Source organism: Taurulus bubalis, assembly GCF_910589615.1.
Source record: "Taurulus bubalis genome assembly, chromosome: 10".
Classification (NCBI taxonomy): Eukaryota; Metazoa; Chordata; class Actinopteri; order Perciformes; family Cottidae; genus Taurulus; species Taurulus bubalis.
In genome coordinates this window covers 6,363,551-6,377,551 of record NC_136598.1, presented here as the reverse complement: position 1 = coordinate 6,377,551, position 14,001 = coordinate 6,363,551, and the positions used below count along the sequence as shown (strand labels likewise).

Here is a 14,001-nt window from a genome sequence, read left to right as displayed (position 1 = left end):
AAGAAGTCAAGGTAACACAGGGTGAAGTATTCCTTTAACATCTACTGAGCCAAGACAAATGTAAATTACAAACAGAAAAATGCAATCTTATTTTGCTGCAAATTGATTTCCATATGCAGTAGCTACATGGGTGACCACTTCTAATAATAACCTAAATAGGAAATGAAATAACAGGAAAAGTTCTGTTCGGGAAAAGGATTTCATCTGTGATGGACATTTGCTGATGCTTGGCATTCATGGAAAATAAAAGCCATTACTCACAAGAACTGCACAACAGACAGGATCATTAAGCAGCCCTCTAATAGTCTTCCGACCGTTTATTGAACTGATGAAAAATCCATCCTCACTTGAAAAGAAAAAGAGTAATGTGTTGCCCTTCAGCAGTCAATAAAATACTATGTGTTCAATAAACATGTTTTTTTTTTTCTACTTCTCTGTTCATACTACTTAATAATTTGAAGAGTGTGAGTTGAGGGGGAAAAAACTTACGGAAGATTTTCACTTTGACAGTTGACTCCCCTTGCTGGTCTCCGATGGTAGCGACACACTTGTAGGTCCCTGCGTGTTCCGTCCCCGCTTTGTACAGCGTGAGGGTGGAGGATGACTCATCGTTGCGGGTCACTGTTACGTCTTGTCTGTTCGGTTCTATCCTGTCACCGCTTGGTCCGAACCAGTCTATGTGCCTGGCGACGCCTACAACTGAGAGCACAGTTGAGAGCAGCATGTTAGAAAACAGTTATCTAAAACGTACACATTCAGCACCAGAAAAGGTCCGCAGTGCCCACAGACTGAATATTTTACTGTGGGTTGTTCGTGCTGAATGTTGCACTGTAGGTTGTTCAATTTTAACTCTTTACAAGCAAGTCAAATGCAAAAATATCCAATAATAAACTTAAACATGTTATTATTATTATTATTATTATTATTATGTTTTGCATTGAACAGATGGTGAGGGCAACACTTGACGAGGGTGTGTCGTGTAACAAAGGTCAATCAGTGATTCAATTGATGAGCAGGACATTTCAGCCATATGGATAGATGTCTGCATCCTTGACTCCTAAATCATCAGGATGTCACTTCATGTTTTTAAAAGATGGTTTTGTAAAGCAAAGTGGTTTTACAACGTGATCCTGCCAATGAGGATGAGAGGTTGGTCATGTAGAGTACTTGTATTAGTACTTGCTATTATTTGTACTTATTTTTGTCTGAGAACCAATTATTGATGTCCGAATTATAAGTACCAATTTAGTTTTTTCAGGTAAAATATATTTGATAAATGAACAAATTCATATTTTTATATTTTCAAGAGAATTTTAACACAAAAGACAGATGTCTGTCGGTTGACCTGTTTAATCTTTGCAACTTCTCTTGTATGTGAAACTTGATAGGTTAGATGCAGGTTTGAGACCGAAGAAAATGAGATGTTGTATTCACAGTCATCACAGTTTAGTAAACTTACCTTCACACATGAAGAATTTGGACTCTCCAAGACTAATCTCCCCGTGGCTTGGAGTGATCTGCACTTCCAATGAAACTACAACAGAAAAAAACAAATATAAAAACACAAAAATCTGAAACTTGCCAACATAATAAATGAAGCACAACATGTTTATAAATAAATGTATGTAATCTAAAACCAGGAAAAGAAGTAGCCAGCGGCAGGAAATTTTTAAATTTAATAAAGTTAAAGTTAATTTTATTAACTCATATTTGATTTGCTCATTACTGGGGAGATTATAGAGATCACACTTTGAGTTTCATCATGAATCTTTTGTTCTCAGGCCGAGGCAGAATGGTATTCCTATTTTTTTATTTTTTTTGCTCTGAGGCATATTGCTAAATGCTTAATCATTATTTAATTGTAGATAACAGTACATACACGTATTGAATGTATAACTTTAAACACACAACAGCAGTTAAAACAATAATAAATCAAGCTGCGTCTCATTTCCAGCAGTTGGCCCAAATTACAACAGCTTTTGTTTTCCTTGCCTGTATTTGGCACACACTTTGCACAAACATCCATGTTTTTTACTGTGTTCAAAAAGGCATCATGTACAGGACTCTTGTAGCGAGCAATGCCCACCATGCACATCGAGAAACTGACTATCCCAGTTTTGGCTTCAGCAGCCCTATTAACAAAACACCCTGGTATTTCCTGTTCCTCTTTTGCCTGCAGTCTTCCAGCACTGCAATTATTCAGTTAACACTCAGCGGTTGGTAAGAGCCATTGCTGTGCTGGCAATGTGGTTTGAGATAAATTACATTTAGGATGCTTAAAATAAAAAAATCAACCTGTCTGTCTAACAAAATAAATACAGCGTGTCCCTCAGTGAAAGCCTGCACTTAATCAAAGACCGGATAAAAAGACAGATTTCTGTAAAAGACATGGACAGAAGTATGGCCTGAAACACTTTTGTGTTTGATTAGAACAAAGCTTCACTTGTTCCTTGCAGAATGGGGGCCCTGTGGTGAGACTAAGAAGTGTGACTAAATGGGTCCGAAATGCCTAAAAATGTATTCGCCAGAGTGACCACAGCTAGGTATAACTGGCAAGAAAAAAGTATTTTCCAAAGTCAGAGTTAACCAATTTTAATTGCTTGGGTTCCTTTTCAACTAAAGGTCAGACATCCAAAAGTCGATTCATCTTGTATGTGCAGATAGTTAAATAATTAGTCTAATCGTCAAAGCAAAGTAAGAAAAACTGCAAATACAGTATTCACATTTGAGCAGCTGGAACCAGTGGCTTTGAAGAATTGTGCTTAAAAGAACATTTAAATAACTGATTAGTTATTGACTATCTCTCTGTGGAGAGACTGATCAATTTAACCCTGGCTGACATTGCAAGATAGCAATAAATATTCTGAACCAAAGAAAATCTATATCAAAAGTATAAAAGGTTACCGTTACAAAAGCAATACTTCAAACTTTCACTTCAGGTAGAAACACTTTAAAATACTCCTAACATATGGTATACCTTGCAAACATGCATAACAAATCAGAATCAACCTAAATACATAATTGTACCCCCCCCGCCCCCGTACTTGGACTAACCCCATGATGTCACAACTGACACCATTCAGTGTATAAAATAGAGGAAAGGGCTCCTTTAGACTGAAACACATTGTAGGTATGGCAAGTAACAAAATATATGATAAAGAAATGAAATGCCACACCGAAGTGGTGAGGTCTTACCCACTCTGTCACATACCTGTCTCTTGTATACTATTGATTCTCATTTATTGTTATTTAATACAGGAAAGATTCATAACAACCCAAGGTGCATGCAATACATGGCTGAATTAAGACCTTGAAAAACCTGTTCAGTGTACCAAAACCTCCAGAGGAGGATATGAAGTGGGTGTGTAGAGAGTGATCCCCCATCCCTTCAGAGCAGCAGTGTCAGGTAGAAATGGAATATAGGTTTCGGCTATGAAAATCACTGTTGTTTCTCTGCACTATTATTGACAGCATGAATTGCAGTTATTCAGTTGTTTGACGGTTTATCTTTAAATGAGCCAAATTGTTTCATTTTGTCAGCAGCGTTTGATGTTCAAAGTGAAGGAACATGAATACCAGGCATCCAAAAACCCTCTGATATTATTTTCATATGAACTGCTAGCTAAGTCACTGTTATGTTAATTTATGGATAAGGGTTTTGTTTTAATTGAAACAAGGCAATAACAACCGTTGGTATTCATTTAGTAGAACAAGCAACTCATTTGCAGAGGAGGCAAGGAGATGATGAATAATCATTTCAAGTGAAGTTATTTGTAAAGCCCATTATCACATCCAATGTCTGGAAGTGCTTTATATTTGTAATGGTTCCCTACGAAGCCAGAGCTATCCGAGCAGGAAAGTACTAGTACCGAGGCTGCAGTACTACTGTTGAAATGTGGTCTAATTGTTGTATTTTTTATTTCTATTCCCACTTTACCTTCTGGTGTCAGCTATTTTAACGGGTACATCCCATTACTCATAACTCACAATAAAGTGAAAAGGGGTGAATGAGAAAAGCCCTGTTAAATCACTCCATGCATAGATGTACTATCAATCATATTAGTTAATCATATATTAGTCATATTTTTCAATTCCAAAGGAGGTGGAGAGGCGATTAAAGAGATGGGTTAGATGTGGGACAGGGGCTGAATTAGTGTATTGTAGTGTTTGGCATATTGGCTAGAATGATTGTCTGAATATCTCAAATACCTCTCAGAAGAATTCAACAGCACCAGAAACTACAGCCTCCAAAATGACCATAAAGTTTAATCAGCACTTTTCTAAACCTGAATACCATGACGTTCATAAAGGTAGGATTTATTGCAGGACTATTGCATTAGTTTCAGCTGGGTGCAACTTATAAACTTGCATTTGAGGCTACTGTATATCCCCTACATAATTGGATAAATAATAGACGAACAGGTACTATAAATTGCTAACTGATGCATTGCTAATGTGCCAAGTCATCACAAACTGTGATCTAACTGGATCAGCTGCGTGCATTGAATTAATGTCAAGAAGTCAGAAAGCAGAGAGCTAAATTACAAAACCTGCCAGTGTACTTCACAGCACTGCGTTTCTTACATTAAAACAAACAAAGCAAAACCGTTGTCATTTCCTGCAAGCAAGCTGACATTCAAAATGATGAACGTCCCCCACCCCTTCTCTGTCTCTCGCTATATGTTTTTCTTCCTATTCTGTCGAATGTTACAATAGAAGAACAATACAGCTGCACAGTCTGGGAGTTTTCTAAATTAAAATGTTCTGTAGCTCAAGCAATAATTTGCGTACTCGGATCGAAGGCAGCACCATAGTCCATATTGCACATAGTGATGGACAAGACACTGTCATTTATTTCCAACCAACAGCCATCTTTTCATGTATTTAACAGGCTACTCTAACTCAAGTTCGGGGCTCAAAGCAGAAGGTGGCCAAATAACAAGAAATGTCGTCAAAGTAAGCATGTGAATCCCCAGTGATTCATTCATTTTAAACCCAGCAAGACTGAGAATCACTGGAGAAGACATCTATATTTCAGAAGTTAAAGCAAGAGAGCAGAAACATTGTACAAGTATGCATTTTGCCTGTTGACTTGTTGCTTTAAAATTGATGAGTAATTGATTTTGGATAAGTAAATTAATATCAAGAGTGTTTATTTTAAGACTACCATGTTGCCAATATAATATTATTTGACATTACTACATTTATCAGTAAAAAAAAAGACAAATGCAGCATACACCTACTATAAATGAGTCAATTATGAAACCTTAGCCAAAGGGACCAATACACTTATTTTCAAATATTAAAACAAATTTTACTAAACCATAAAAACTGAAGATTTCAATTTGAAGTGTATTATCATAGCCGTTAATCTGCACTGTAATTTTGCAAACTGCTAATAACCAAGAAAAAGCCTACTGTAAATAACTGCAAGAAATGAAGATAGACAGTTTGACTGATTATCTCACATTAGATTGAGGTAACACTGGAACGAGGACTTAAAATGAGTAGAAAGGAAGATGTCACTGGAAGGTGCTATGAACCACTAATTGGCAAACCTAAGTCATGGAGGTTGTATACAAACTGGAGAACATGTCCAAACGTGTGCTAAGTGTCCTCGTTGTTCAGACCAATGAGAGACCTACTGAGAAATATACTATTTGAGTAGTAAGAGTGGCATAGTTCAAGAAAAACATGCAATCCCCCTACTGTTACATTTTACATTTCATATTAAAATACCTCTTCCGACTTCACTCTCATCCAAACAAATTACCTTTCACATAAACTGAATGAAAATTAAACACAATGAACCTCTATCGAGCGCCTATAATACAATAAATGAAAAGAGAAACATGAAGTTATAATGCAAAGGAGAATGTCAGAGACATGAAGGAGAGACCAAGAGGAGTTGTCCATAAACAAACGGACATCAGGGGACTGAAAAACATTCAAAGTTGAGATATGTCTCTACCTCTGAGTAGTTTTGGATTCCATTTCACATCAATAATTGCATTCTTAAGACTGTAAAGGAAAGACATACTGAGGATAGTTAGATTTAATAATCTCCGCCTTGGAGACATTGTCATTTATGGATGCTTAATATGGTTGGAACCCTAAACATCAGCTGCCAACAAATGGATGAAGAATGGCAGTCTGTCCCAAAATCGGAGCAGTAAATTAAGTCTTAATAACAATCACACCATGTGTTCAACTGGACCGATGACGTATGAGCAGAGAATGACGGTCTGCCTAAACTTCAACACAATGCCGAGACAGATACCAAGAAGACAGCAGCAATAAATCTCCTTGTTGGTCCCATTTGTCTGCAATCAAACAGAAAAGCACACGGCAAATCTGAATGCAACGCAAGAACTGTGGCTCTGACATGAGCAGTTTATTTGTTATGTAATGTTTACTGTAGCTGTGGGCAATGTCATACTTGGATGCAGGCTGATTATGACTATAGGAGACAGCTTGCAGTGTCAATAATTCATGTATCTGTCGGTCATCCTCAAAACCCTTGTGTTTGTAGTCTTAGAGCAAACTCAATAAATATATACGGACATGGAGTAAAAACACAATATAATTAGTGGTGGCAAGAAGCGAGTTAATTTCTCTGCTATTTATAAATGCAGCTCACAGGATATTGCAGCAAAAATATGTGGTGCCGTTTATTTGAGTGCTGACTGCATATTTCCCAATTCAAACCATTTCTATTCAAGGGTCATCTCCATGATTTCTCCAGTACAGCCCTGGGGCATTGTACTACTTAATACCAATGCATACACATGTTCCTGCACGTGTGTGGGTGTGTCTGTGGATAAGTGATGGCGGTGGAAAGGGGTTATTATTCCATGAATGAAAATTATGTACATTGATGTCCTTAGGCTCCAGTAATCAGTGGCTGCAGTTGGAGAGCCTTAAATAGGTTCATGTAGCCTGAACTCATCCTTTTTAGCTTGGGTTGTACCTTCATTTAAGTCCCCCGCGGGAATAAACTGACTTTTGACGGTAATGTTGGAAGTGACTGATAAGATATGAAGCGCAAGGACACCATATAGATGATAATTAATGCAGAGCATGGTCTCTTTCCTCTGGCCTCCCTAGTTATCTTCGAACAACACCCCGGGTGCTACAGCTTGTGCTACTGGATGTTGTAGTAAGCCTCCACCCAAGCCGCTACTCGCTTCACTTGGCGTGTGGGATTATGCTCATTATCTCTTTTGACAGTGTAAAACACACACACCGCGACCGCACCACACACACTTAAACTTGCCACATTGGCAGTCACAGTTCGAAACCTTAGCTTAACTATCTGTAATCTAAAATAAACCAAAGAATCTGATCTGTCCTTCAATTAAAAAGGTACGCCAGCCACTGGGCCTGAAAATCACTGAGTAACTTGAGTTACAATACTAAAACAACATTTCTATTTTATATATACTTTGCCCAAGGTAGTGGCAGTGTACTACAACGCAGGAGTTTCTGTGATTTGTGAAACAGCACAAAAAAATGACTGTGTCTGGGCAAAAGAACAGTAGTATAAAACCTTAAAGAAGCAAAAGCATATTATTTACATAGCAGGAATCTAACCTTAAAGTTTCACATAGTTTTATAGACCACAATGATACAAAAGTGTAAAACTCTTTCACACACACACACACACACACACACACACACACACACACACACACACACACACACACACACACACACACACACACACATATAGATAGATGATGGCCTCATCCATGAAAGTACCACAATTTCAAACAACCTTTAACTGTGACCGTCTTTTTTCAATTAAGAGTGCAATTGACCCTTCGCTAAGTCCTGCCCCTCGAACACAGACTGGCCAATCATTTTGAGCTAATTATGGTAACATTGAGGCTTGGGCACATGTAATAGTATTACTTGTAACTGGGAGAGATTGGAAGAAGAACATTACATTTCTGCGTACAAACCTTTTGGGGCTAACATTAGCAGAGTACGTTAGCACATCGTTGTCTATTGACTTCTACACATGCTGCTTTTTCTTTTTAGTGACTGGTGAACACAGACGTACCCGGCTTTACAGGAACAGTGTTGCTCCGTAATATCATAGTCTCCTGTCTGATCTGTAGGCTTTAGCCTCCAGCTTTATCTTTGAACCTGTTTTCACTGAATCGGTTTGACGTCCTGGATATAATCTGCAGACGCATATCGAAGACCCTTCTGTCAGCTTCTCTCTGATATCACTAAGAATAGATATGTATTCAGGGGGTGCAGTGAGTGGCAGTGTGGGCTCCATAATAGCTCTGACAGCTTAAGTAGTAGCAGCGGGGGGCGGGGCTTTGCAAAGGGTCAATTGTTTCCGGGGATGAAAAGCCTCTGCCTCAGTAATGGTGCCAGTGTGTTTTTAATATAGGACTTACTCACAATACATCACAATGTTTCTAGCACAGGGAAGTTATTGTAATATTAGAATAAAATGTACATTACAATGTACTGTGCAACTTTATAAAAAAAAGAAGATATAAGTATGTGATTTTGGTGTTTTGGTAAACACAACCCTCGCACACATTTCGATTCTCCATGAACAATAAACAGATTTATGTGCACATTACTCGAAATTAACTTTCATTGAGAACAAACAGTCCTCAGTCTGAAAGGGACAATGCTTACCCGAAGTGGCTGTATTCAGGACTCACTACTTTTAAGGAACAAGTGAGTGTTTGCTTGCTGCTCATGCCTCTCAACCACAGTTATACTCACTTCTTCCAGTTGCCATGGAAATCTCTCTCTCTCTCTCTCTCTCTCTCTCTCTCTCTCTCTCCAGTGGATCACCGTAATTGCCTTCATAAGAGCGCCAATGTCTGCACCAGTTAACCACATACTGTATTCAAGTAAAAACTATGAATTCAACCCTGTGTATGATATTATTCAGTGAGACCACGAAATATTTGAAGAGGACATTTTAACAATGAATTTGTGAGCCATACCCTCATTATAGCCCCAAGCTGAAGCAGCCATTAAGACACTTTGGGCATTTCACTTGTGCATTACTTTTTAAAAGATGATGAGACTGCACGACAGATGGCTGGCAGCTCACAATAAATCTCTGTGCATTACGTTTAAAAGGACATGCCAGCCCAAAAGTAACCACTAGAGCAAAGTCACTGCCTGGTTCTTAATAACATCTATTTTAAGACTTTCGGTCCAAATTACCCCTGTAAAACCAAAGTCTTAATCCAAAATGTTCTTTCTATGGCATTTGCGGAACTTAGTAAGGAGGCTTATGATATTATAAAGGTGTAAATTATTACTTGCATCTAAACATTTATTTTATATTTATTTCGTGACATGGAATGTTACGTGTTAAAAAACGAGGGCGTAAAATGATCACTTGAAATACTGACGTAATGGTCATATTTATGTGTTACATAATAGGGCAGCACATATTAGATTGAGAGGCCGAGGCAGCAGAAGCTGAGCTGCCACAGTAGAGATGATTCAGACTCTCTGTTGTTGTAGTAGGGGCTTTTGAAATGTATTTGCCTGTGATATTGAAGTATCATATAACCTTTCATATGTTATGACACATCCCTTTTATCACTTTGTCATAAGCAAACAATAACAAACAATGTCCTGATTCTAATACATCAAAACACATCCATGAAAAAAAATACTATTTTCAAATGAAATATAATGTAAAAACATGGTGTATAAATTAAATTACAACCCATATTAAATAGCTCCCAAACAAATTAAATGTGTAACCCTCTTCACATAAAGAAGTGTACTGAAACTAGAATTACCACCTTGTGGTTGTCACGCTGCGATCTACATCCATGTTCGTCCAAAGTGTCCTCACTTTTATCCTATTAGACATTTGTGTGCAATTAGCATATGCTATTTTTCTAGTTATGGGCAAAAACTTGTTTTGTGAATGATTATCAGTTCATCCTTAAGTCCAGGTGGACGTTTCTGCCAAACCTGAGGAAAATCGCTTCCGGTGTTCCTGAGATACAGACGGACAACCCAAAAACATAATGCCTCCAGCCACAGCTGTCCCCGGCTTACAGACATAAAATCAGCTGTTCATTTGTAGTAACCACTACCAAACTTAATTCATGGCTGTCTGATTGGACGCAGCAGTGCACACAATCTAGGAGTGACTTTGCACACTGAAGAGGTCGTTAAAACACAGTGCACGAAACTAAACTTTGATGAATTTAAACTCAAACACACGCGCTGGCTTAGTTCTGAGCAGACTTTATTGATATTTATTGACGTCAACAAGGACAGGTGTGCCCTGACCAAAGCTGAAATGATTAGTTGAACAATTTGAATATATCACTTTTGCGGTCGGGCAATTGTGGAGTATTTATTCTGATTATTAGACCGAATGCAGGTATTTATTTATTTTTAAAGCAGAAACCAAAGAACCAACCACAACAATTGTATTCGTTTTTGCATTGCACAATTCTCCAAAAGATGTATAGACAAGCTATATCATCTGGCCTATTCATTAAAAAATCATTCAAATTAACCGTTTAAGAGAATACACTTTGTTATTTACCTGATCATGGGAGATTATGCTCATCCTGAGAATGTATTGTGGTGGATGTGTTCGATATGCATCACTTGAGTCTGTTGCCAAACACAATTGTATTCCCAAGCGAGATTTAAATTAGGGAAGATTTTTTTCCAGTCTATGCAGTTGCACATGAATGCACCATTCTCCCAGACTTGGCGCTGCATTTCTAAGGCCTACTGACAAGAATCATAAATAATATAATACATTTCTATATGGGAAACACCGTGGAGCAATAACATCTTTTAAGTAGCATCATGACTTCAAACTGAAGCCAAAAAAGAAGTTAAAATGAACTCCCTAATGGATGCGAGCCTCTCTGAGCTACATTCCTTTGCCTCGCTTTGCTAAAGACAAGCAGAGTCGATGATCTACGGTGCACTCCACTTCAGTGGCCAACAGAATTCGCCCTCATTCAGGCAATTTAGTGCGAGTGCCCTTCAGCATCTGCCTCATCTGTGCGCCACACAACAAAAGCCCAGGGACGCAGAGATCTGAGCGTCTGTGGCCCATCATGCTATGCTGTGTACTCCTCTAATGAGTCAGTATTTAGAAGGCAAAAGAAAATGCAGACATCATACTGGCAAGGACACTTAAAATATATGGGAGAGAAAGCTTCCAGAAAATTAGTTGTGGCTCAGTAAATCATTCAGAAAATGATGTGAACACATACTACAACAAAAAAAGGATAAACATATTTTGTCACTATATGTGGGACATTAAACAAAAAGGCCAGTTGGATTTCCGTTCAGCGAGCTGTACAACCTATGCAAGGACTGAGAGGCAGCAGTCTGTCACTATGTCTAAAAATGACATGCATAATCAGTGATATGGAAAGATTCTTGGAGGCTGAATACTGGGCAAAGTGCAAAGATTTTTTTTCTCTTTTGGGGGGGTTTGAATCCTGTGTGGCGACTACATACATGAATAGGTAGCCTGTGTGGCACGAACAATGACTGAAATTGTAACATCTCTGCGAACACAATGAATCACCACGGACTGTCGTAAAATAACACTTGTTCCTCCAGATTAATCATAACAGTGTTTCTCCAGTGGCTTCCCTGTTAGTGCTAGTCACGACACAATCCCATGAAAAAGCCCACAGAGCAGCCGCCTTCTTGCTACTTGTGAGAAAGCTTTTAAGATTTCACAGAATATAATACGTTAATGCTGTGCTAACTGGACATTATTTCATGCATCCCTAATAATTCCTGCAACAACAAAGGAGGCTAAAAAAGAGGGACAGGGAGGGCAGGAGGGCGGGAGCCACAAAGACCACTCAGCCACAAGCTGCCTGGGACTACACAGAGACCCGAAGCCTGGCACATGCACACAGCTCTCTCTGTGTGTCCATTCAGAAGGAAGACAAGCTGGGACGAGCCGGATAAGCCTGCCTGTGACTCCACCAGGAAGAGGATCAATAAGAGGGAATGCACCATTTCAGATACAGCCAGACAGAGCCAGGGGCAGGACAGAGAGGCAGAGCAGCACTTGAGTCCTCATTATGTGGTGTAGGATGACACAGTGTGTGCAGCCACTTCTTGGGGCGTCCATGAATGGTGGGGAGACGACGCAGACCCATTAGAGATTATGGAAGACAACACAGTAATTGGATTAAAGCACTAATGAAAATAAAAAGCTGGCATGACCGTGTCTCTGTCAAGGTTACAGAGCAGCTGAGGCAGATGATTGTGTGAACGCGTTGATCGCGAGTGGAGAAACCTGAAGCCCAAACTCACCCTATGGCCAGAGAAATGCTGAACAATGTTTACCACGGCCATCCCCTCTCCCTCACTTGCTGGCATGAACGGTTTGGCTGAAGCTGAGCATTTGGACGACACCCACCAGCAGTCAATCACATACTGATGTCCCGCCTCCCAGACTAACAGTCGGATATTAGCACCTGCCAAGTATCAAATGCCAGTAAATTTAGACTGCCAGTGAATAAACAACGGTCACCCACCACAGTAGCCAAGACGATGATGCCAAAGTTGGTCTTTTCCTGTCCTCGTATTCTGTCCCTACTGACCACTATGCGCTTTTTGCCAACTGTAAGCCAATCAAAGCAAATCAAAACCGTGTCTGTGCATCAAACAGGCTTCTGATTAGCTGCCTCAACAAAAAGCTGCTAAGCTGTTAATTCCCATTTATCTGAATGGTTTACCGGCCAAACATTACATTCAAGATAACCACATACCAACAGCCAGCATGATAAAAACAGAAAGAAAAGACAACGAAAAGATCTGTGACAGACTGTGTGACCAAGTTTGAAAGCAAAGCTTCTATCTGCACATTTCTATGATGAATTGTTCACAACATTTCTGATTTAATGCAGAACATGAAACAGCACTGAGTAGGTTGGTGTTACCAGAAACCCATCAAGCAGACAGGTCATGAAACATACTGTTAACTGCAGTCTGAACATTACTGTAGGAGACTTCCTTTGCATAACCAATAAAACTTCCCAAACGTGAGATTTCACATTTATCTAATGGTGGTGAACATTTATACTCCTCTGTGCTCATAAACATACACATTTGCTCAATAAGTAAAAGACAAAAGTATAGAATTATATATAAGGCTTTTCTGTTAGCACCGTATTGACTCTATTGACTATTTTAATCAACAGTAATTTCCACACAATAACTAACTTTAATTGTGTACAAGTACCTAGCTTCCTGCAAAAACACTTCTAACACTTGATGCAGTTGTAGTTGTAATTTGCATAGCACACAAATCCAATGATTAGGAATTAAATGATTGTATTTGAAAGTATTGTAATTGCTTTGATTAAAGAAAATATAGACATTAGCCGTTTTGAATATATATTATAAGCTGCTTAGAGCACGCGTGTGTAAACGTGACCGGTAAAAAGTTGGAAACAGCGTCAGATCGATCGGTGCATCTCTGCTACTAACTTACTCACTTGATTTCACTTGATTTCACAGACTGAAGCCCAGGATCTCTTGCAATCCAACTAACCAGACAACTGCCATTGATGTGTAATTTATCTTTCTGATGTGTACATGCAGTGCATTTCCCTGCTGGAAAATCAGCCCCCTGCTGACCATATCAGAATAAAACCCTTTGATCGTGACACATCATTTATCTATGCTCTACTGAGAAGCTAATTTGTTTTATCCCATTTAAAATTAGTTACACTTTATAAATCCCCATGGGAAAATGTGTCCTCTGAATGTGACCCATCCTAACTATTTAGGAACGCTGGGTAACTACAACACAGTGCCTGGGGGGGACCAACCAAAGTTCTGAGGCCATCACGTTGGTCAGGGCAAAAGCAGGAGGATCCTAATATAACTAATGCATGGCATGTCTTTGGTTTTGGAAACCAGAGCACCCAGAGGAAATCCATGCTAACACAGGGAGAAGATAAAAACTTCTAATAATAACAATAATACATCAAT

General features: G+C 39.0%; 1 protein-coding gene across 1 annotated transcript in view; it reads right to left on the bottom strand.

Annotated features, from left to right (window-relative positions):
• Nucleotides 1-14,001, bottom strand: part of ncam1b (neural cell adhesion molecule 1b) — a gene marked incomplete at both ends in the record, with an annotated part of 64,557 nt that overhangs the window by 34,630 nt on the left and 15,926 nt on the right. The window contains 2 exons of the mRNA XM_079225459.1: nt 490-699; nt 1,460-1,534. Of these exons, the coding sequence (XP_079081585.1) occupies nt 490-699; nt 1,460-1,534 (285 nt within the window). The remainder of the gene's footprint in view (nt 1-489; nt 700-1,459; nt 1,535-14,001) is intronic.